Source organism: Phoxinus phoxinus, assembly GCF_949152265.1.
Source record: "Phoxinus phoxinus genome assembly, chromosome: 25".
NCBI classification, from domain to species: Eukaryota; Metazoa; Chordata; class Actinopteri; order Cypriniformes; family Leuciscidae; genus Phoxinus; species Phoxinus phoxinus.
This window is the reverse complement of record NC_136900.1, coordinates 4943436-4966269: the sequence shown is the minus strand read 5'-3', so window position 1 is coordinate 4966269 and position 22834 is coordinate 4943436. Positions and strand designations below refer to the sequence as shown.

General features: G+C 43.2%; 2 protein-coding genes across 5 annotated transcripts in view; both read left to right on the top strand.

Moving 5' to 3' along the window:
- The window catches only part of LOC306993340 (uncharacterized protein), a 179676-nt gene that overhangs the window by 75302 nt on the left and 81540 nt on the right, over window positions 1–22834 (top strand). The gene's annotated exons all lie outside the window — the stretch shown is intronic.
- Window positions 1–22834, top strand: part of ano3 (anoctamin 3) — a 134241-nt gene that overhangs the window by 47548 nt on the left and 63859 nt on the right. For all 4 annotated transcript variants that reach the window (XM_079602988.1, XM_079602989.1, XM_079602987.1 and 1 more), the window contains exons 3-8: window positions 12244–12374; window positions 12621–12776; window positions 16606–16706; window positions 16790–16834; window positions 17204–17338; window positions 19056–19162. In XM_079602988.1, coding sequence (XP_079459114.1) covers window positions 12244–12374; window positions 12621–12776; window positions 16606–16706; window positions 16790–16834; window positions 17204–17338; window positions 19056–19162 — 675 coding nt within the window. The remainder of the gene's footprint in view (window positions 1–12243; window positions 12375–12620; window positions 12777–16605; window positions 16707–16789; window positions 16835–17203; window positions 17339–19055; window positions 19163–22834) is intronic.

Genomic DNA, 22834 nt, shown 5'->3' with positions numbered 1-22834 from the left:
GGACCGCGTTCCTCGACGCCCCGCTTTCCCCTGCTGGTCTCTTCGGGACGTCGGTGAAGGAATTTACCGACAGGTATGCTGAGGTGCAGAAGGCGACCCAGGCGATGAAGCACTTCCTGCCGAAGCGCTCCAACTCAGCAGCAGGCCGTGCGAAACCGCCTGCTCAGAGTTCACAGCCCAGACCGCCGCCCAGCTCCTCTTCTCAACGCCGCCAGACGCAGAGCTCGAGACCGCGCTCTCGCTCTTCCGGTCGCCGCCCCGCGCCGCGTGGCCCGCGACAGAAGGTAGCGTTGAAGCCAGAGCCCCCGAAGACATCCTAGCACTGCTAGGGAAGCGTCGGTGTTCAAGTCCCGCTGCGGCCGGACCCTCACCGAAGCTCACCGCTCGTGCAGTCCCAAGCGAAGCGACTGTGCCAGCGATCATTGCAGCCAACAGGCGTGTCTCACTGGCCGCTTGCCTGCACACAACAGCCGTTTTCACGGCTACCCAGATAAATCCATTAAAGAGTGCATTTTCTGGTGTCCCGGCCACGGCCGATGGTGTTTCTTGTGTAGTAAATCTGCCCGCTGTAATGTGCACATCCCTACACACAAACACGGCCCCACACACAGGGCCCGCGCACATAAAATCGACCCAGCTCGATTGCGCGTTAAAAGTAGCACACGTGCCCACTACCCAGTGCCCACTAATGCTACCTCCTGCTCATCGCACGGTTTCTGTAAAAACGAAACCTGCGTGCAGGCGCTCTGCTCCGGCGAGCGATGCTATAAAGGTGGTAAACATGCCCGGTCCCCAGTGCCCGTGTTCCCACACAAGCATCACGGTTCCTACGGAGCCCGTCCAGCCCTCCCTCTCCCGCCTGAAGGCTGTCGAGGGGTCGAGCGCGGACATTCTGCCCGCTTTCATAAGCGCGGCCCCGGCCTCAGATGTTGCGAGCGAGACATTTCTGTCACAGCTCACGAAAGCCGCTGTATCGCGAGTCGATCAGGCGTGCTTTTCACTCAGCCCCTAGCTACACGTGCAGATGCATGGGAGAAGCTTCCCGGGGTTTCAAAATGGGTGATAAACATCATATAAGAAGGCTATTCGCTACAGTTTCGCAGACATCCTCGCTGCCACACGGCGCGCGTCGAGACTTCGGTAGATTCGAATTTAGCACACCTACTTCGAGCCGAAATTCAGAAACTTCTGAGAAAAAGGGCTATCGAACCTTTATCTCAGGCTCAAAGCGAAGGGGGGCTTTACAGCAGATACTTCCTGGTACCCAAAATAGACGGGGGTCTCAGACCCATACTAGATCTGAGGCAGCTGAACAGAGCGCTTGTGAAACACCAGTTCAGAATGCTAACGACCAGAAAAATCCTTGCGTTTTGTGGTTTGTGTCAGTAGATCTAAAGGACGCGTATTTTCAAATACAGATTGCGTCACGTCACAGGCGATTTTTGAGATTCGCCTTCGAGGGCCAGGCATACCAGTACAAAGTCCTGCCGTTCGGCTTGTCTCTAGCACCCCGTACATTTACGAAGTGCATGGACGCAGCACTCGCTCCCCTCAAACTGCAGGGTGTCCGAGTGCTGAACTATTTGGACGATTGGCTCATCCTAGCCCAATCTCATTCAGAGATAGTGGCGCACAGAGCCCTGCTGCTGAGTCACCTCGAGAATCTCGGTCTCACAGTAAACTGGGAAAAGAGTTCGCTATCCCCCAGTCAGAATATTTCTTTTCTGGGACTGGAACTGAACTCGCTGTCGATGACAGCGCGCGCTGCGCATCCAGCGCACAGTCAGCTCATTCTGCTGCGGCGCTGTTCTCCCTCTAAAGAGCTTTCAGAAAATGCTAGGTCTGATGGCCTCAGCATCTGCAGTACTGCAGCTGGGCCTGCTGCGCATGCGCCCGCTGCAGATATGGCTCAAAGGGAGGGTGCCCTGCAAAGCATGGGCCACCGGTCGGCTTCGCCTCAAGGTCAATCAAGCTTGCGTTGCAGCTTTGAAACCGTGGAAGTCAAAAGACTGGTACCTGTCAGGTGTAAGCCTAGGGATTTCCTCGAGTCTGAGGGTGGTGTCTACGGACGCATCCAACGCAGGGTGGGGAGCGCTGCTCGAGGGCAGACCGCTGTTTGGCCTTTGGTCAGAGCCAGAGAAGCTCTTTCACATAAACTGCCTCGAGATGTTAGCAGTGTGCAAAGCGCTCACTCGCTTTCGTCCCCTGCTTATGGGCTGCCATGTACTGATACGTTCAGACAGCATGTCAGTGGTGTCATACATAAATCGCCAGGGCGGCCTCAGGTCCCTGTCATTATACAGGCTGACCAGACGCCTTCTGGTATGGGCGCGCTGCAACCTCCTTTCATTAAGGGCGGCGCACAGTGCAACTGTTGTGGAAGAAATTCGGCAGAGCGGAAGTAGACCTCTTTGCGTCTCCAGAAAACGCTCACTGTCTAGAATTTTACTCAAAGAGCAGGGACGCGCTGGCTCATCAGTGGCCGCGCCGCCCGCTGTATGCTTTTCCCCCTGTCTCCCTCCTGACCCAAGTGGTGGAGAGGATCAGGGAGGAAGGATGCTCAGTGCTGCTGATAGCACCGCTGTGGTTGAATCAGCCCTGGTTCCCAGCTGTGATGCAGTTAGCCAGCACCGCCCCGTGGCCAGTGCCTCTGAGGAGGGATCTCCTTTCTCAAGCAAATGGTTCGATTTGGCATCCTCACCCGGAGTTATGGTCCCTTCACGTATGGGCCATCAACGGGTATCCGCTGACCTCCCGCAGGGAGTGCTGAACACGATCACACAGGCTAGAGCTCCGTCTACGCGACGGCTCTATGTGTCTAAATGGTCTGTTTTTTCTGGCTGGTGCACGTCTCGTGGCATGTCACCCCCAGACTGCGGAGTAACAGAGGTTTTGTCCTTCTTACAAGAGCTATTGGATAATGGGAGATCCCCTTCCACGCTCAAAGTATATGTGGCGGCTATAGCGGCTTTTTCTGAAACCGCTCACGGCCAGTCCATAGGAAGGAACGATTTAGTCATTCGGTTCCTTAAAGGATCTAGGAGACTTAATCCACCCAGACCTCCCACTGTTCCCATTTGGGACCTTTCTATGGTGCTGGACGCCATGAAGGGTCCTCCTTTTGAGCCTCTTCAGGAGATTGATTTGAAACACCTGTCGCTCAAGACGGTGTTTCTCCTGGCTCTCGCTTCAGTGAAGCGCGTTGGGGACTTGCACGCGCTCTCTGTGAGCGCGTCGTGCATGGAATTTGGGCCTAATGACTCCAGAGTCGTGCTCAAACCTAAGCATGGTTACGTTCCAAAATCCCTAAACACACCGTTTAGGGCGCAGGTTATTTCCCTGTCTGCCCTTCCGGTCACCGGGGACAATACGGACGATAATTTTCTCTGCCCAGTGAGGGCGTTGAGAGCTTACGTGTCGCGCTCGTCTGCTTTCAGACAGACGGAGCAGCTTTTTGTTTCGTTTAGTGGGCGTCTCAAGGGACTGGCCACTTCAAAGCAGAGTCTATCCAGATGGATAGTAGACGCGATAGTTCTAGCGTACGCATCCAAAGGCATTCTGTGCCCTTTGGGTGTTAGAGCGCACTCCACGAGAAGTATGGCTTCTTCGTGGGCTTGGTCGAGTGGGATTGCCTTACAGGATATTTGTATGGCGGCAGGCTGGGCCTTACCGTCTACATTTATCAGGTTTTACAACCTCGAGGTGCCCGCCTTACAGGCCAGGATTTTATCGGTTTGAAATGACCGTTTTTATATTAGACTGAGATTTCAGTCGCCGTTTTATGGCATTGTTATGCTGTACTGCTGAGTGCAGTCAATTTATGCTGATCTGCTATGTGCAGTCAATTTTGTGAGAGATGGTGGTTAGAACCCACCTCTTTCAGGATTCTCTGTGAGTCCTACAGGTGATAATGTACTGTATGAACCCCAGCTCAATGCTCTGGGTCTATGGTGTCGGATCACTGCATACACGGCGTCTTACAGGGTGTTCCCCAATGCGTTGCTTTGACAATGCATTACGAGAGTATCTCTCGTAAGAGAACGTACTCGGTTACTATCCAGATGGATAGTAGACGCGATAGTTCTAGCGTACGCATCCAAAGGCATTCTGTGCCCTTTGGGTGTTAGAGCGCACTCCACGAGAAGTATGGCTTCTTCGTGGGCTTGGTCGAGTGGGATTGCCTTACAGGATATTTGTATGGCGGCAGGCTGGGCCTTACCGTCTACATTTATCAGGTTTTACAACCTCGAGGTGCCCGCCTTACAGGCCAGGATTTTATCGGTTTGAAATGACCGTGTTTATATTAGACTGAGATTTCAGTCGCCGTTTTATGGCATTGTTATGCTGTACTGCTGAGTGCAGTCAATTTATGCTGATCTGCTATGTGCAGTCAATTTTGTGAGAGATGGTGGTTAGAACCCACCTCTTTCAGGATTCTCTGTGAGTCCTACAGGTGATAATGTACTGTATGAACCCCAGCTCAGTGCTCTGGGTCTATGGTGTCGGATCACTGCATACACGGCGTCTTACAGGGTGTTCCCCAATGCGTTGCTTTGACAATGCATTACGAGAGTATCTCTCGTAAGAGAACGTACTCGGTTACTAACGTAACCTCGGTTCTCTCTAGAGAGAGGAAAGAGTACTGCGTTTCTTGCCGTGTCTGCGCTCTGGTTGTTTCGCTTTAAAAATCAGAGTTCATAAGCCTGTGAGCGGAATATATAGCCCTAAGCCACGCCCGTTTCGGCGGGAAGGGCGCGAAGTGATGTCACTCTAGGGCTCCCTCCATTGGCTTAAGCATTTGCCGTACAGCAGCCAATAGGCGCGCGAGCTGTCTCGCCTAGGTCTGTATGCTGTGGCAATGCGCTTTACATTGATACAAAATTAAGGATAATTTTTTGCTTCAGTATTCTCGTGGAAAAGGATTTTCCCCAATGCGTTGCTACGACAACGCAGTACTTGTACCTCTCTCTAGAGAGAACCGAGGTTACGTCAGTAACCGAGTACGTTTTATGCTGGTTTAGGTTATGATTTCGGTTCTCTACCCTAATTGTTGATACGCTAGCACACGCTGCTAATAAATACAACTTTATACTCGCGTAGTCCGTTTGCTTTGTAATAACGATTATAGAAGTGAATAGAGACCTACCCAGCTTTGCATGAACAGTGTTGCTCTTGATATTGTTAGTCCCAGCCTCCGTCTCGATTAGGATATGCGGGGGTTCATTTTTTGACTGTGACCATTATGCTTTTGCCTCTATTTGGATGCCTTGTTGTTGCTTGCGTTTCTCCGGTATGTCTTGAATATAGCCTTCAAAGGCACACTGCAGCCCCTTTTGCCTATTTCTATCGGACACTTTATTTGCTGCTTTATAAAAGTTTGATAAAATTTGAGCAGGAAGAGCTGTCACAGCATGTTGATACCAAACCAGAGCCCAGGTGAAGTTGACGGACGTAACAACAGTAACTAAGGGGGGCGGGGCTTAGCCAAATGGGAATTGAGCTACAATAATTGAGCAAAGAAGAGTAGCAGATAATCTAAATAAGATAGTCCAGCTTTTAAGGTAATCCAACATGTAACAAGTCCACAGGAGAACAGCTTCACATAAAGCAAAGACAACACCAGACACAGAACTGAATCAAACTGAGGGAATATGAGCACAGCTGCATAATTAGGAACTTAACTATGGGTGTTGAACATAAGGGGCCCTATTTTAACGATCTGAAACGCAAGTGTCAAAGTGCAAAGCGCAAGTAACTTTGTGGGCGGATCCCGGCGCTGTTGCTATTTTCCCGGCGGGACAAATGACTCTTGCGCCCGACGCAAATCTAAAAGGGGTTGGTCTGAAGTAGCTTCATTATTCATAGGTGTGGTTTGGGCGTAACGTGAAATAAACCAATCAGAGCGTCCTCTCACATTCCCTTTAAGAGCCGGCGCGCTTGTTCCACGGCTGATTGCTATAACGGCGGATTTGCCGGTGCACGCCAGAAGCGGTTCACAGCCGAGGAAACCGACGTTCTCGTCAGGGCCGTAAAACACAGAGAAGTGACATTGGGGATGATGGGAGAAACCTATGGCGTTATTTTCCTGTCAAATGTCGAGAGCGCATTATTGTAGCGCGAAAGTACATTAATATAATGTGCGAGCGCGAATCTCTCTGCTCGCGCACGGAATATAATGCGCGAGCGCGAATCTCTCTGGTCGCGCGCGGAATATAATGTACCGAGCGCGAATCTCTCTGCTCGCGCGCGGGAACTGGGCGCGCGCTCTCAGATATACGCTGCTCTTGTAAGAATTTTCTCTGGGAAAATTCAGAGAATATGCCTGCACTTAAAACCTGTTCAGTGCCATCGCGAATCTCTCCTCTTCGCTTAAAGTAAGCGTGTATGTGCTCAGACTGTGACCCGTGCGTTCGCGCATGCCTAAGTACTCTTCTCTTCCATTTCTTTCTCTTTGCTCTTGGCATAAACGCTGTCAAAACGGCAACAACAAATCAGAAATAGGCTTCAACGACTGACCAATGAAAACGCGACATCGTACATGGAATCTTATTGGTTGACATTGAACCGCAGTTCAATCAAGACGAGCCGAGATGGATCCGGCGAATCTACGAGTTTTATTTGTTTTGATGTTAAATATGTCAAATGTATCTTAAATGTCTGGGAAGAGGGCGATATTATTTTATTTATTTATTTTTTAAACGAGTTTTGAAAACGATACCATTATCATCTCCGTGTAAACTTCTAAAACGTGAATCTGTGAAAACGGTGACGGCATGCACATGCGTATGCAATGTGTATTTAGTCTATAGGCATTCACATTTGATTTTAATTTGTGAACAGGCGTGTAGTCTTTCTTTACAAAGTGACATTGCCAATTAAAACAAGACCGTGACACATATAAGCATATTAAAAGTATTTATAAGGAACACTAAAGAAGTTTTGCCTTGGGTAAAAATGACAATTACAAAATGACAAAAAAAAAGTGTCAAACTTCTTGCCTTACATTAATTCATTTATTTGGCTTAACTATGAAAAGCCTACAATAAGTATTTATATTTAGTATGTTCTGTATATTTTGAGCAGTCTGTCGATTTGGAGTGAAAATTCAGGCTGATTCATCAGTTCTGGCACACCAGATAAATGCTACTTGCTTGCTCAGCCAATGCATGTTTTAGCTAAATGCCTTGTAGAACAGTCTTTCTCAACCAGGATACTCCAAGGATGCCCTAATAAGTCTTAGAATTATTTACATTCAGTTCTATTAAAGCTGCAGTCCGTAACTTTTTTGGGTTAAAAATTATCCAAAATTTGAGCAAGGACATAACCAGCCAGTGTTCAAAACTCTTGACTAGTCTTGGCTAGTATTACGTCACATCTGTACACATAAAGAAGAGCCTCGGCTAGTATTACGTCACATCTGTACACATAAAGAAGAGTCTTGGCTAGTATTACGTCACATTTGAACACATAAAGAAGAGCCTCGGCTAGTATTACGTCACATCTGTACACATGAAGAAGAGTCTCGGCTAGTATTACGTCACATCTGTACACATGAAGAAGTCTCTGCTAGTATTACGTCACATCTGTACACATAAAGAAGAGTCTCGGCTAGTGTTACGTCACATCTGTACACATAAAGAAGAGTCTCGGCTAGTATTACGTCACATCTGTACACATAAAGAAGAGTCTCGGCTAGTATTACGTCACATCTGTACACATAAAAAAAGAGTCTCGGCTAGTATTACGTCACATCTGTACACATAAAGAAGAGTCTCGGCTAGTATTACGTCACATCTGTACACACAAAGAAGAGCCTTGGCTAGTATTACGTCACATCTGTACACATAACGAAGAGTCTCGGCTAGTGTTACGTCACATCTGTCCACATAAAAAAGAGCCTCGGCTAGTATTACGTCACATCTGTACACATAAAGAAGAGTCTCGGCTAGTATTAGGTCACATCTGTACACATAAAAAAGAGCCTCGGCTAGTATTACGTCACATCTGTACACATAAAGAAGAGTCTCGGCTAGTATTACGTCACATCTGTACACATAAAGAAGAGTCTCGGCTAGTATTACGTCACATCTGTACACATGAAGAAGAGTCTCGGCTAGTATTACGTCACATCTGTACACATAAAGAAGAGTCTCGGCTAGTGTTACGTCACATCTGTACACATAAAGAAGAGTCTCGGCTAGTGTTACGTCACATCTGTACACATAAAGAAGAGTCTCGGCTAGTATTACATCACATCTGTACACATTAAGAAGAGTCTCGGCTAGTATTACGTCACATCTGTACACATAAAGAAGAGTCTCGGCTAGTGTTACATCACATCTGTACACATAAAGAAGAGTCTCGGCTAGTATTACATCACATCTGTACACATAAAGAAGAGTCTTGGCTAGTGTTACGTCACTTCTGTACACATAAAGAAGAGTCTCGGCTAGTGTTACATCACATCTGTACACATAAAGAAGAGTCTCGGCTAGTCACATCTACACATAAAGAAGAGTCTCGGCTAGTATTACGTCACATCTGTACACATAAAGAAGAGTCTCGGCTAGTGTTACGTCACATCTGTACACATAAAGAAGAGTCTCGGCTAGTATTACATCACATCTGTACACATGAAGAAGAGTCTCGGCTAGTATTACATCACATCTGTACACATTAAGAAGAGTCTCGGCTAGTATTAAGTCACATCTGTACACATAAAGAAGAGTCTCGGCTAGTATTACATCACATCTGTACACATTAAGAAGAGTCTCGGCTAGTATTACGTCACATCCGTACACATAAAGAAGAGTCTCGCCTAGTGTTACGTCACATCTGTACACATAAAGAAGAGTCTCGCCTAGTGTTACGTCACATCTGTACACATAAAGAAGAGTCTCGGCTAGTATTACATCACATCTGTACACATGAAGAAGAGTCTCGTCTAGTATTACGTCACATCTGTACACATAAAGAAGAGTCTCGGCTAGTATTACATCACATCTGTACACATAAAGAAGTGTCTCGGCTAGTATTACGTCACATCTGTACACATGAAGAAGAGTCTCGTCTAGTATTACGTCACATCTGTACACATAAAGAAGAGTCTTGCCTAGTATTACATCTCATCTGTACACATAAAGAAGAGTCTTGGCTAGTATTACGTCACATCTGTACTCATGAAGAAGAGTCTCGGCTAGTGTTACATCACATCTGTACACACAAAGAAGAGTCTCAGCTAGTATTACATCACATCTGTACACATAAAGAAGAGTCTCGGCTAGTGTTACGTCACTTCTGTACACATAAAGAAGAGTCTCGGCTAGTGTTACATCACATCTGTACACATAAAGAAGAGTCTCGGCTAGTGTTACATCACATCTGTACACATGAAGAAGAATCTCGGCTAGTATTACATCACATCTGTACACATGAAGAAGAGTCTCGGCTAGTCACATCTGTACACATAAAGAAGGGTCTCGGCTAGTATTACATCACATCTGTACACATAAAGAAGAGTCTCGGCTAGTATTACATCACATCTGTACACATTAAGAAGAGTCTCGGCTAGTCACATCTGTACACATAAAGAAGGGTCTCGGCTAGTATTACATCACATCTGTACACAAAGAAGAGTCTCTCGGCTAGTATTACGTCACATCTGTAAACATAAAGAAGAGTCTCGGCTAGTCACATCTACACATAAAGAAGAGTCTCGGCTAGTATTACGTCACATCTGTACACATAACGAAGAGTCTCGGCTAGTATTACGTCACATCTGTACACATAAAGAAGAGTCTCGGCTAGTATTACGTCACATCTGTACACATAAAGCAGAGTCTCGGCTAGTATTACGTCACATCTGTAAACATAAAGAAGAGTCTCGGCTAGTCACATCTACACATAAAGAAGAGTCTCGGCTAGTATTACGTCACATCTGTACACATAAAGAAGAGTCTCGGCTAGTGTTACGTCACATCTGTACACATAAAGAAGAGTCTCGGCTAGTATTACATCACATCTGTACACATGAAGAAGAGTCTCGGCTAGTATTACATCACATCTGTACACATTAAGAAGAGTCTCGGCTAGTATTAAGTCACATCTGTACACATAAAGAAGAGTCTCGGATAGTATTACATCACATCTGTACACATTAAGAAGAGTCTCGGCTAGTATTACGTCACATCCGTACACATAAAGAAGAGTCTCGCCTAGTGTTACGTCACATCTGTACACATAAAGAAGAGTCTCGCCTAGTGTTACGTCACATCTGTACACATAAAGAAGAGTCTCGGCTAGTATTACATCACATCTGTACACATGAAGAAGAGTCTCGTCTAGTATTACGTCACATCTGTACACATAAAGAAGAGTCTCGGCTAGTATTACATCACATCTGTACACATAAAGAAGTGTCTCGGCTAGTATTACGTCACATCTGTACACATGAAGAAGAGTCTCGTCTAGTATTACGTCACATCTGTACACATAAAGAAGAGTCTTGCCTAGTATTACATCTCATCTGTACACATAAAGAAGAGTCTTGGCTAGTATTACGTCACATCTGTACTCATGAAGAAGAGTCTCGGCTAGTATTACGTCACATCTGTACACATAAAGAAGAGTCTCGGCTAGTATCACGTCACATCTGTAAACATAAAGAAGAGTCTCGGCTAGTCACATCTACACATAAAGAAGAGTCTCGGCTAGTATTACGTCACATCTGTACACATAAGGCAGAGTCTCGGCTAGTATTACGTCACATCTGTAAACATAAAGAAGAGTCTCGGCTAGTCACATCTACACATAAAGAAGAGTCTCGGCTAGTATTACGTCACATCTGTACACATAAAGAAGAGTCTCGGCTAGTGTTACGTCACATCTGTACACATAAGGCAGAGTCTCGGCTAGTATTACGTCACATCTGTAAACATAAAGAAGAGTCTCGGCTAGTCACATCTACACATAAAGAAGAGTCTCGGCTAGTATTACGTCACATCTGTACACATAAAGAAGAGTCTCGGCTAGTGTTACGTCACATATGTACACATAAAGAAGAGTCTCGGCTAGTATTACATCACATCTGTACACATGAAGAAGAGTCTCGGCTAGTATTACATCACATCTGTACACATTAAGAAGAGTCTCGGCTAGTATTACGTCACATCTGTACACATTAAGAAGAGTCTCGGCTAGTATTACATCACATCTGTACACATTAAGAAGAGTCTCGGCTAGTATTACGTCACATCTGTACACATAAAGAAGAGTCTCGCCTAGTGTTACGTCACACTTGTACACATAAAGAAGAGTCTCGGCTAGTATTACATCACATCTGTACACATGAAGAAGAGTCTCGGCTAGTATTACATCACATCTGTACACATAAAGAAGTGTCTCGGCTAGTATTACGTCACATCTGTACACATGAAGAAGAGTCTCGTCTAGTATTACGTCACATCTGTACACATAAAGAAGAGTCTCGGCTAGTATTACATCACATCTGTACACATAAAGAAGAGTCTTGGCTAGTATTACGTCACATCTGTACACATAAAGAAGAGTCTTGGCTAGTATTACGTCACATCTGTACTCATGAAGAAGAGTCTCGACTAGTATTACGTCACATCTGTAAACATAAAGAAGAGTCTCGGCTAGTCACATCTACACATAAAGAAGAGTCTCGGCTAGTATTACGTCACATCTGTACACATAAAGAAGAGTCTCGGCTAGTATTACATCACATCTGTACACATAAAGAAGAGTCTCGGCTAGTATTACGTCACATCTGTACACATGAAGAAGAGTCTCTGCTAGTAGGCTATATTGCGTGGATGTTACTTGTTTAGATTACAGTTTCCGGTAAAAATCTTATGTTGGTCATACTTCCAAAAATAATAATCTGTTAAATGCCAATATCCACACTGCTGACAGCCGCTCATTCTCCACAAAACATTGGATTCACGTAATTACTGTGCCCATGTAAAGTTGATAATTCAGCGAATAACTGCAATTGCAGATTTTGAACAGAGATGGCGACAAAGAGGAAAAACTAAGGACTGCAGCTTTGACATAATATTAATTAAAATTGAATAAACAAACACAAAATGATAAATAAAATATTTCTTAATGTTTTTGTTTTTTTGCACCAGATGCACATCTGTATTCATCAGCATTTCATTTTAATGTGTTATTTCTGTGAGTTATTCTCATAGAACCCAGTGTTTCACTCTTGAACAGACACAGGTCAGGATGTCTATATGGAAGAGAGGGAGGCGGGGGGTTTTGCACCAAAAACAGATGAAACGCACCACGTCCAGCAGAAGCCGGTGTCCAGAGGAAAGCTAGAGGCCCGCACAGAATCCATACAGGTACAATATATCCCTTCTTGGTAGCAACTGCTAAATTAGCAAATAGCTAAATGTAGGAATCTGAATTCCTCTGGAAATATCGAGTGGGGTTAAATAAACTGGTTTGTGGTAACAAACATTTGCCGGGTTTTTTCTGCAACATAAATGACAGTTCTACCTTTCAAAAGTGAAAGTCTGAACAGTTCTATTGCTTCATATTTTCTAATAAAATCTAATAAAATAAAGACATGTTCTGATTGTTTTCAGGGGAACAGTTTAGAAAACCCCTCAGGGTTGATGTTTAGAGATGGGAAGAAGCGTATCGACTACATCTTGGTGTATAAGAAATCCAGCCTTCAGGTGGAGAAGAGGTGCACGTTTGAGAGGAACCTGCGGGCGGAAGGTCTAATGCTGGAGAAGGAGGTATAGAAAAATATTTGAACTAGATGACTGTTGTATTTTAACATAATTTGTTTGGATTGACTCTTATCGTCCTTATAAATAAATAAAGAAATAACACAGAACCATCAGTTCTACCAGAAATACTCAGGAGGCAAGATAACGTATGAAGGTGATTTATTAACAGTTTGTATGCTAAATTAAATGTTAAAGTTCTTCGGCGTAGGCCCTGTCCGTAATCCAAATCCAGAGGGTAGAAGACCAGTTTCTGCCTGAAGATGAAGGCAGGGGCGGAGCCTATCCCCGTTGGATGGACAGCAACCAACCTGGTGGTGAACACCGGCGTCAGTTTCTGCGAACGTAGTAATGATCAAGAGTGGTGATTGGCTAGATCTGTGGTTAATGAATGACGTGATTAAAGAATGGCATGATATTAGAGTCTTCCCGGGAGAACTTGCGTAAGAGCTCCCATTTCTTTTGAACAGTTTTGAATTCCAGTAGAAAATTGAGACACTAGCTCTGCTCCAAATTCTCCAAAGTCTTACTGTCTGCTGTCTGCAGGATGCTGACTTTTAATGCTTCCTGCCTGAAATGGAATCTCATAAGTAAAACTCCTCATAGACAGCCGCTCTGTCTCTCCTAATGTGATGTGAAGACAGGAAACCTGACTCATAATTGATTCTAATTGAGTCTGATGTTAGTATGTTGCTACGGTAACTGTGCAATATTCTAATAAACCTAATAAATATATATGGTTGCTAACTAAATTTTGGAATAGCCTTTATGTAGCAATCTTGCATTACAATGGTGCCTACATGGGCAGCTCGCTTGGTTTTAGAACAAAACTAATGGCTATCAGTCAAGAGTCAAAAAGGCAGGGGGGGAGCCTAACCCTGACGGATGGACAGGGACCAACCTAGTGGTTGTGGGGAAGATGCAGGGGAATGTCGCCGCCATCAACTGCGAACGTAAAAGAGAGAATCCAGTACTTATATACTCCAATGTTCAAACAGTGATTGGCCAGACCTTCCTGGTAGGAGATTATTCCTGGTAGAACTTATGCTAAACCTATCCTTTCTACTAGACGTTTTATAGAGAAGGCCCTGATGGGTTGTGTGATTTGGAGGGCCATTAGCACACCTTACATCACAGGGGAGAAATAAATGTTTCCTCCCTCTCTGCTAAACCCTTCACCTTAATGGACCGCCAGAGAGGGATATATTTCCTGAATGCTGAGTCCTCCCTTCTGTATCTTCTCTACGACCCCATCACAGATTAGAGCATCAAAGAGAAAGGTTTCTCTTTCTTCTTATCACAGATGCCTAGTAGCCATTGAACCGATGCACCGTCCATGTGCTTTGTGGCACAGATGTCTATATGTGTGGCTTACACAGCTGCCTCAGTAGATATTTCCACTCAATAGGTAGGCCTGGTATCCCCGCAGCATCGGTGTCCCAACACCCTCCTCGCCGCTTATGCCTTGGCATATGCCTCAAGGTGGTAAAGCAGAGGAGACTACCACTCTTCTTAAATCATTCGATAACATCTGCCTCGAATCTTCCCACCTCCAACCCCACGAGAGAAGCCAATGCGCTGCTTCACAAGACGCCTGTCCCACGAGGTGCAAACACTTGACTCACCCCACAAGAAAAGAGTCAAGCGAGATGGGAGCTCCCTCACTCTGATAGTGAGTGCATTCAGCTCTCTCCAGAACCAAACGTTCTCGCTCTACGCCCATTGGCAAGACGGGAGCATTTATAGAGGTTGCAGCACTAGAGAGCTCGCAAGGAACTCTTCAACCGGGGCATCCTCACATATCGCTCCTCACACAGCCCCTCCACATGCGAATGGTTCGACTACATGGGAGACAATATAGGAGCTGAGTACAGATTCCTCCATGTTCTTGATACTATCTGGAGGAATAAAAGGCTCACAGACTTATATGTGGGGCAGCAGAGGAGGTTTATTAGTAACATTTGCTCTCAACCAGATCAGAAACAGCCATAGAGCGGTTTTGTGAACCAACATGAGAGCAACAGAGCTAGCAGGAGAAGCCCAAGATCCCCACAATCAATCCCGCCCTGCCGCCTTGGCAGCAGCAGGACTGAACCACGAGGTGCAGAAGCTCGACTCTCATCCCTTAAGAGAGAGTCAAGCAAGCGTGGAGCTTCCCACAACGAACATATCACAATGAATGCATTCAGCTCCCTCAAGATCCGAATGTACTCTGTGCAAACGCTTGATTCTCATCGCTCTGAAGAACTGATGACGTGTAATCCAGAAACCCTTTTGTAAGATCAGGCACTCCATGGGACGACATCGCAATGTGTTCATTATTACAAGTTTGTGTGTCTTGTGTGGTTTATTTGGTAACCAGTGTTACTGAACACCTGAACTTTACTTCCAGATCTGTTATACTATTTTTATTCTGAGCATAACTCTGACACTATATTTTTTTTACCTCTACATCTCTTCTGTAAGTGTGCTTTAAATGTCGGAACATAACTTTTTCCAAACTTGCTAACACTATTAGCTTTTCCCAGTTCTGCCACTTTTCACATATGGAGTCTACATAAGTTTTGACACTCTTAAAAATGAACAAAGCTGTTTTTCAACAAGGTAATCGTGAAATGAGAGATTTAACTTTCAGGAAATGTTGACCCCCGGAGTCATTGACCCCCATTGTGTTTCAAGGTACACATTTACATTCTTATCAGTTCTTGCTTTCCCTGGGAATAACCCATGATCTTGGCGTTGCAAGTGCCAACGCTCTACTGTTTGAGCTACAGGAAATATGTTTGAGATTTAGCGTGCTCCATGGCATTACTTTTCTCACTCACTGTGACAACTGAACTATGGCACTCCCACACCATACATGAGTCAAAGTTGCCTGAGCATCTTTTCTCTATTTACGGATATGATGAGAAGCGCTCAGGCACAAGTATGTATGCAATTTCCCATGAAAACCATGCTGCTAGGTCTAAAATATAAACACTTACCAACATAGTGAATCAGTGAAAGACAAAAACACATTTTGGAAGGATTAATTATGTATTCACTCATTATATATATATTTTTAATTTTGAACAAAAAAAGGTAAATAGTGTACCTTTAGGTAACAAGTTAGATGGTTGTTGATTAAGTAAGGACTAGCTAGTTTGGAACCAAATGTTTATTTGTACCGGTATATATGAAATTATATTTCTTATAAATGTAAATTTTTGAGATGCATATCATGCATATATTCTCTCTGTTCAGTTAATTTATTTTAGTTAATTTTCTTCGTCGTGGGATTGTTTCATACACATACAGAGTTATCAGCAGAACTAAGAACAGGTGAGGAACTAATGAGTAACTATGGAAACTAAACCAGAAACACAGGCAAAATGGGAACAGCGAAAACAAAAACAAAACAAAATGAATCTAAAGATAACTAAATATATCCCTGACACCAGTAACTTACAACCCTGTTTTATTATTTATATTTATATTGAATTTCATACATTTTATCTATTGAATTTACTTAATACACAAATCAGAGTTTTAAAATGTATTTTGTATTAAAACAAAATATTAACACATATCATATAAGATTAATAGAAAATAAAACCAATTTTATAAATTCATATTTTTGATCGATCAGCATTTTCTGAAGGTTAAATGCATCTTTTACAATTAAAAAAACTTCAAGACTTTCAGACAATATTTGCTTCCCTTCTTTTTGAACAGATTCTGCAACTAACCAGCTAACTAACTAAATAAATAATCCAAGAAATATTATGAAACCAGTACATCTTAATGATATGCCTATGTTTATAATAAGCTGATAATGATTTTTCTTTCACTTTGACAGCCCTCATTAACCAACAGTGATATCCTGTTTGTGAAGATCCATGCACCATGGGACACGCTGTGTAAATATGCAGAGCAGATGAACATTAGGATGCCCTTCAGGTAGAGCTCATTGTCATTGTACAGTGCTACACTTCATACTGTAAGTACATTTATTGTGATTATATGATATATGTATTTTACAGGAAAAAGTGTTACTTCACAGACTGGAAGAAAAAAACTATGGGAAGGTAAGATAATGCTGGTGTTACTGTTCTGTGTTTCCACAAATATGGCTGGGAGTTAATTATTTAATTTTATTTGCGTTATAGTCAAAAAAACATTCAGTAGTACTTCTATTTTGTTCATTTACGTAAATTTTAATTTGAGTGAAACTATAGCTCTGGGGAATAAAGATTATATTAAGTTAATTAGCTTGATATTTGTTGTGCGTCTCAGGGACTAAATCAGGCTTGATTTAATTTGCATAAGAACAGAAAACTCTAGAAGGGACTTTAAGTTTGGAATGGAGAAACCACTATCGTTTTTTATTTATTGGAGACAATTATTCTTTTTTTTTGTGTGTTTTTTTTTTGACAAATGCAAATGTATCTCTACAGTCAATTTCAGCTGAGATGTCGTCAGTTGAAAAGCTGGCTACCCAGGAACCCTATGAAACTGGATAAGGAGGCACTACCAGATCTGGAGGAAACGGATTGCTACACCGCCCCCTTCAGCAGGGCCAGAGTGCACCAGTATGTTCCTCTTTCATGACCTTGTTATAATCAAATCTCATGTTTTCTCAAATAATCTCATATGGCCCTACTTTATGACCGAACAAATGCCATTACATGACACCTTTTGCTTTCTGGAAATATGATACTGCAATTAGATAGCTGAGCACTGAAGCTGAAACCACACTTCTGCAACCTTCATCAACCAATGAACGGAGCTAGCCTCAGCTGACCCTTTCATTGCAGGTTTTATGATGGAAGCACTTTAGATCATGTACTTGATGTGCTTGAACTTGATGACTATTTGTAAATGCACTGAAGTCACTGCTTGCTGACATCCACTTTACAGATCAGAGATCGTTTTAAATGCATGACCTCATAAATGACTGTGTCCGGTGGTAAAAGAGTTTTTCGTTTAGGTGGTGCTATTAGTAAGGGTTTATTGGTAAGAGGTTGGACAGAGGTTTTGTATGCACAGAAATGGTCGAATTGAGCAAGCAGGGTTTAATCTTAAAAAAAAAAAACTAGATTAGGCTACATTTTTACCCAAATTATACGCCTATTTAACCGAAGCTAATTTGGGTGGGTTTCTCCCATCATGCCCAATGTCACTTCTCTGTGTTTTACGGTCCTGACGAGAACGTCGGTCTTCTCGGCTGTGAACCGCTCCTGGCGTGCGCTGGCAAATCCGCCGTTATAATAGCAATCCGCGTTGGAACAAGCGCGCCGGCTCTTAAAGGGAATGTGAGAGGACGCTCTGATTGGTTTATTTCACGTTACGCCCAAACCACACCTATGAATAATGAAGCTACTTCAGACCAACACATTTTAGATTTGCGCCGGGCGCAAGAGTCATTTTGGACCGGGATCCGCCCACAAAGTTGCTTTGCGCTTTGACACTTGCGTTTCAGAACGTTAAAATAGAGCCTAGAGTGTTAGCATGATATTAAGCAGACAGTGTACTAATACTCTAATGACAGTTAGTTGACATGTAGCTGCAAAGTTGCTTATAGTTAGTAGAATGTCTAAAGTGGACTATCGAAATAAAGTGTTACCGGGTTATGGTTCTATTTAGCTCTTTAAACTACTTGTCTGGCCTTAAAAATTTGATACAGAATTTTATCTCTTCGGATACGTGAAACCGAAATTATCCCCACAACGCTTTATCTGTAGAGTGGTGAAGGGATCCTTCACATATGTACGCATGTGCTTATTATAGTAATTGCAATAACTACGTAATAACTAGGTACTAAACCCTGAACCTACCACTAAATCTAACCATAACCCATGTAGCCTACATGTTACCTTATATTACCGAGTACTTTCTTGGGTTAGTATACCGTAAGTGTACGTACTGAAAAAAAATAGCAACCCACATTTTTTATTCTGATTCATTTCTTTTGATTTTGAGGTGCAACATGACCTGAACATGTTCTTGATATGTTCTGTGAGATTCATCAAGGAAAATAAACCATTCTTTAATGTATACATTTGTGTCTGTAGCCTATACCGAGACAGCTGGGAGTAATCCACACAATCTGCTCTGAGCTTGATGTGTTGGGTCAGCTCAGCTGCAATCCTGTCTAATTTGATATTTACACTGACATACTAAATATTTGAGTTCTGATCTCTAAGCTGCTGTTGCGTATTAATCTTTACTCTAGTCAGTAAAGTAGATGAATGCATGCGACCTACTACATGTTTGTGTATTACAACAATGTCCTTTATTTTCTTATAGCTTTACCATCAACAACAGAGAGACGTTTTTCTCAAACTCAACCAGAAGCAGAATAGTACATCATGTACTACAGCGCACAAAGTATGAGGACGCGAAGTCTAAGATGGGTAAGAGGTCAGCTTGATCACCCCTGAAACCATCTCCATCTAACATGTCATGCACATATTTTTCCTCGCTCCAGTCTTTATTATCCATCTATATCATATACACAATTATATATCATGTCCTCTCACACATCATCTTTTTATTCAGTAATTTTTATTAAAAAGACTATAGTCATTTACAAAATTGGTTAAATTGTGAATATAATTTCTTTCCCCGTTTTGCTCAGACAGACAGCTTAAGATCTCATTGCATTGTGACATCATTTTAGTCATGACATAATAATAATAATTCAATTCCAAGAAAATTATGTCACAAGGCAGTTAGATCAATTTTCTTTATGAAATTCAGACAGTTCTAGTACGTGAACATCATGAATCTACATAAATCTTTGTCAACTTTGTTAGTAAATATTTGAAGAGTCAAGTCAAGTCACCTTTATTTATAAATTCAGACAGTTCTAGTACGTGAACATCATGAATCTACATGAATCTTTGTCAACTTTCTGTTAGTAAATATTTGAAGAGCTGTGTTATTGTTTTATCTGCAACGACCTACAAGTATCCCTTTGACCATTTTAACTGAATATGCCCCCCCCCCAATCTTTCTGTTAGTCCTCTTATTTTAATTTCACGCTCATGCCCTTCTTATTTAGCTTTCTTGTATGCCTGCTCTTGTGGTTTTCGGCTGATTAAAGCTGGTCTTGCAAGCCGGATTTTAATGTTAATAAATTAATAATGACCGCCCACTCACTCAGGCCAGATCAGATTGGGAGAAGAACTCTAAATCCCCCATAAATCCTCCTCAATCATGCCAATGCAGCTCAGTTTAATGTCCTAGTGAACATTGGCAGCAAATGAGACATTGTTTACAAATCTGGCTTTATTAAACCTGAGAGTTTTAATCAAATGAAGCAAGGTAATAGCCAACCAGCTCTTTGTTAACATAAATATGTCTCCATGTAATATGATTGGTCAGTAATGCATGTTTTGTCCTCAATATGAGGCTCACAATACAAACTATTAATAACTTCTCAGGTTACGTATGTAACTTGGTTCCCTGAGAAGGGAACGAGACGCTGCATCATGGTTGTTGACCCTATGGGAACGCCTTCAGTGTGTGCCGGTGTCTGAAGCACATGGAAAATCACGGCAATTCTATTGGCCGACAGTGGTCAGGTGATGGTGGAACGCCATGGTTGCTGATGCTATGGGAACATTAATACCCTCGCCATCTTACTGAAAAATCCTGTGGGCAAGCAAAATAGATTAACCCAACGGGACCTGGAAGTCTAGGGTTTAATCCATATCCATGTTGTAAAACCCCTATAAATATGTGCGAAGAGGCTTCCCTGCCACAGCACAAGCATCCTGCAAATATACACCCTTGGATAGTGTGAGCTCTGATGCAAAAGCCAGACCGCGTGCCTCATTGGCAAAAGAAATCGCATCAGTTATACTGTGCGACAAGCTCTGCTTGATGGCAGCAAAACCTTTGATGCGCCTTTCTATCAGACCAACAGTTTATTCGATTTAGATTAGATTCTTCTGTTTAGACACAAGCCCGAGTGGTCAACATAAATTTTAAAGGTGATGATACACTTGGCAACTTTTTGAGCAATGTTGCTGGGCAATGTTGCCTTCAATGGGGAACCAGATGAGACACAGGGCCCACGACCAGTCTAAATTATCCAGATATAAATGTGTTGCCCATTCTCAATGGGAAAGTGCCCAAGCAACAATCGCTCAGCAACATTGGCCAGCAACATTGTTCTAAAAGTTTCCCTGTCATCAACTTAAGGGCCCTGACTGGATACAAATGGTAAAGCGGCCATGTCACCATATGACCATTGGCCAGCAGCCATATCACCCTGTAGCCCAAGACTGGTTGCCCACTGAAGCTAAGCAGGGTTGAGCCTGGTTAGTACCTGGATGGGAGACCTTCTGGGAACACCAGGTTGCTGCTGGAAGAGGTGTTAGTGAGGCCAGCAGGGGGCGCTCACCCTGTGGTCTGTGTGGGTCCTAACTCCCCAGTAAAGTGACAGGGACACTATACTGTCAAAGAGCACCGTCCTTCGGATGAGAAGTTAAACCGAGGTCCTGAATCTCTGTGGTCATTAAAAATCCCAGGACGTCTTTCGAAAGAGTAGGGGTGTAACCCCGGCATCAGGGCCAAATTTGCCCAGTGGCCTCTGTCCATCATGGCCTCCTAATCATCCCCATATACTGATTGGCTTCATCACTCTGTCTCTTCTCCACCAGTAAGCTGGTGTGTGGTGGGCGTTCTGGCGCAATATGGCTGCCGTCGCATCATCCAGGTGATGCTGCACATTGGTGGTGGTTGAGGAGATTCCCCCTTCTATGTATAGCGCTTTGAGTGCAGAGAAAAGCGCTATATAAATGTAATGAATTATTATTATTATTATTATTATTATTATTAAAGCCTCTCCTGGTCTGGTGAGTTCAAATGGCAATGGGAGAATGATGAAAAGATGAAAGGTCGAAGAAGACAACTTCGGATCGTAATTCTTCCTATGGTGCAATGACTTTGACTAAGCAGGACACTAATGAAATTGCCTGAAAGTCTTCAACTCTTTTGAGCGAAGTTAGCGCCAATAACAGAGACACCTTGAGATTCATAAGCTTCTCTGAGGCTGACATGAAAAGCACAATGCGTGCAAGAAGCTAGAGACCAGGGAGGCTCCCACAGAAGACGTGGGAGGTGAACATGGCAAGCCGAAACACCCACAGGTAGCAGCCCTGATGAAAGACGCTCCTGCAGGAACTCTAGCATTGAACCAACTGGGCAGTGGACTCCAAATGGCGCTGACTGCACCACAATGCAAAGAGATACCACTTCAGGGGATATAATTCCTTGTAGAGGGAGATGTTGCAAGACACAGAGGGATTTAAAGGTTGATAGCGACTACGCCACCCTGGAATCTTGTCTGGGTACAAAAAGTATACATTTTATTAAAGATAGACGTTTTATTAAGAGACTTTATAAAAACACAGAACAAACCATCAATAACATTTAAAGTAGACCACACCAATTACACCATGTAACAAAACCCACAAAGAGTCGCTCAATAAAGGGCCCAATAAGACCTCCTTGGCAAGTCACCTTTCCCGTACACCTGTGCACCAACACTCGCGCACACGTACACACACCCCTCTTGACACCGCACTCGTGATGAAAAGACCACCACCAGCAATCCACCCCTGCCTTAAGCACGCAGCTCCTGTAACAACAGAATTAGGTTATACACAACTCAGAATTGTCACAGTAGAAACAGTCACTTCACAAAAGACAAAACAATTCGGATAAAGGTGTTCTCTCCTCCAAGTAAAACATCATACAAATACTGATCCAATACCAAAATAACTAATACAAAAAGGAAAAAAAATAAAATGATTACTTATGGCCACACAAGACACAAGAACAACCAAAAAAATAAAGAATTCACATTTACCAGGATTCACATTAACTTGATTTAACAAACATAAAGTCCTATTCCCCTTAAACCATAACAAACTAAACAAAAAGTAAATATAATACAATAACCAAACAGAAGCTTACATTAACAGTCTTACAATCTAACAAACACACTACTGATACTAAGACAAAAAGAAAATAACCCGAGCTCCGGGAACCAAATCAGTCAGGCAGACAACACA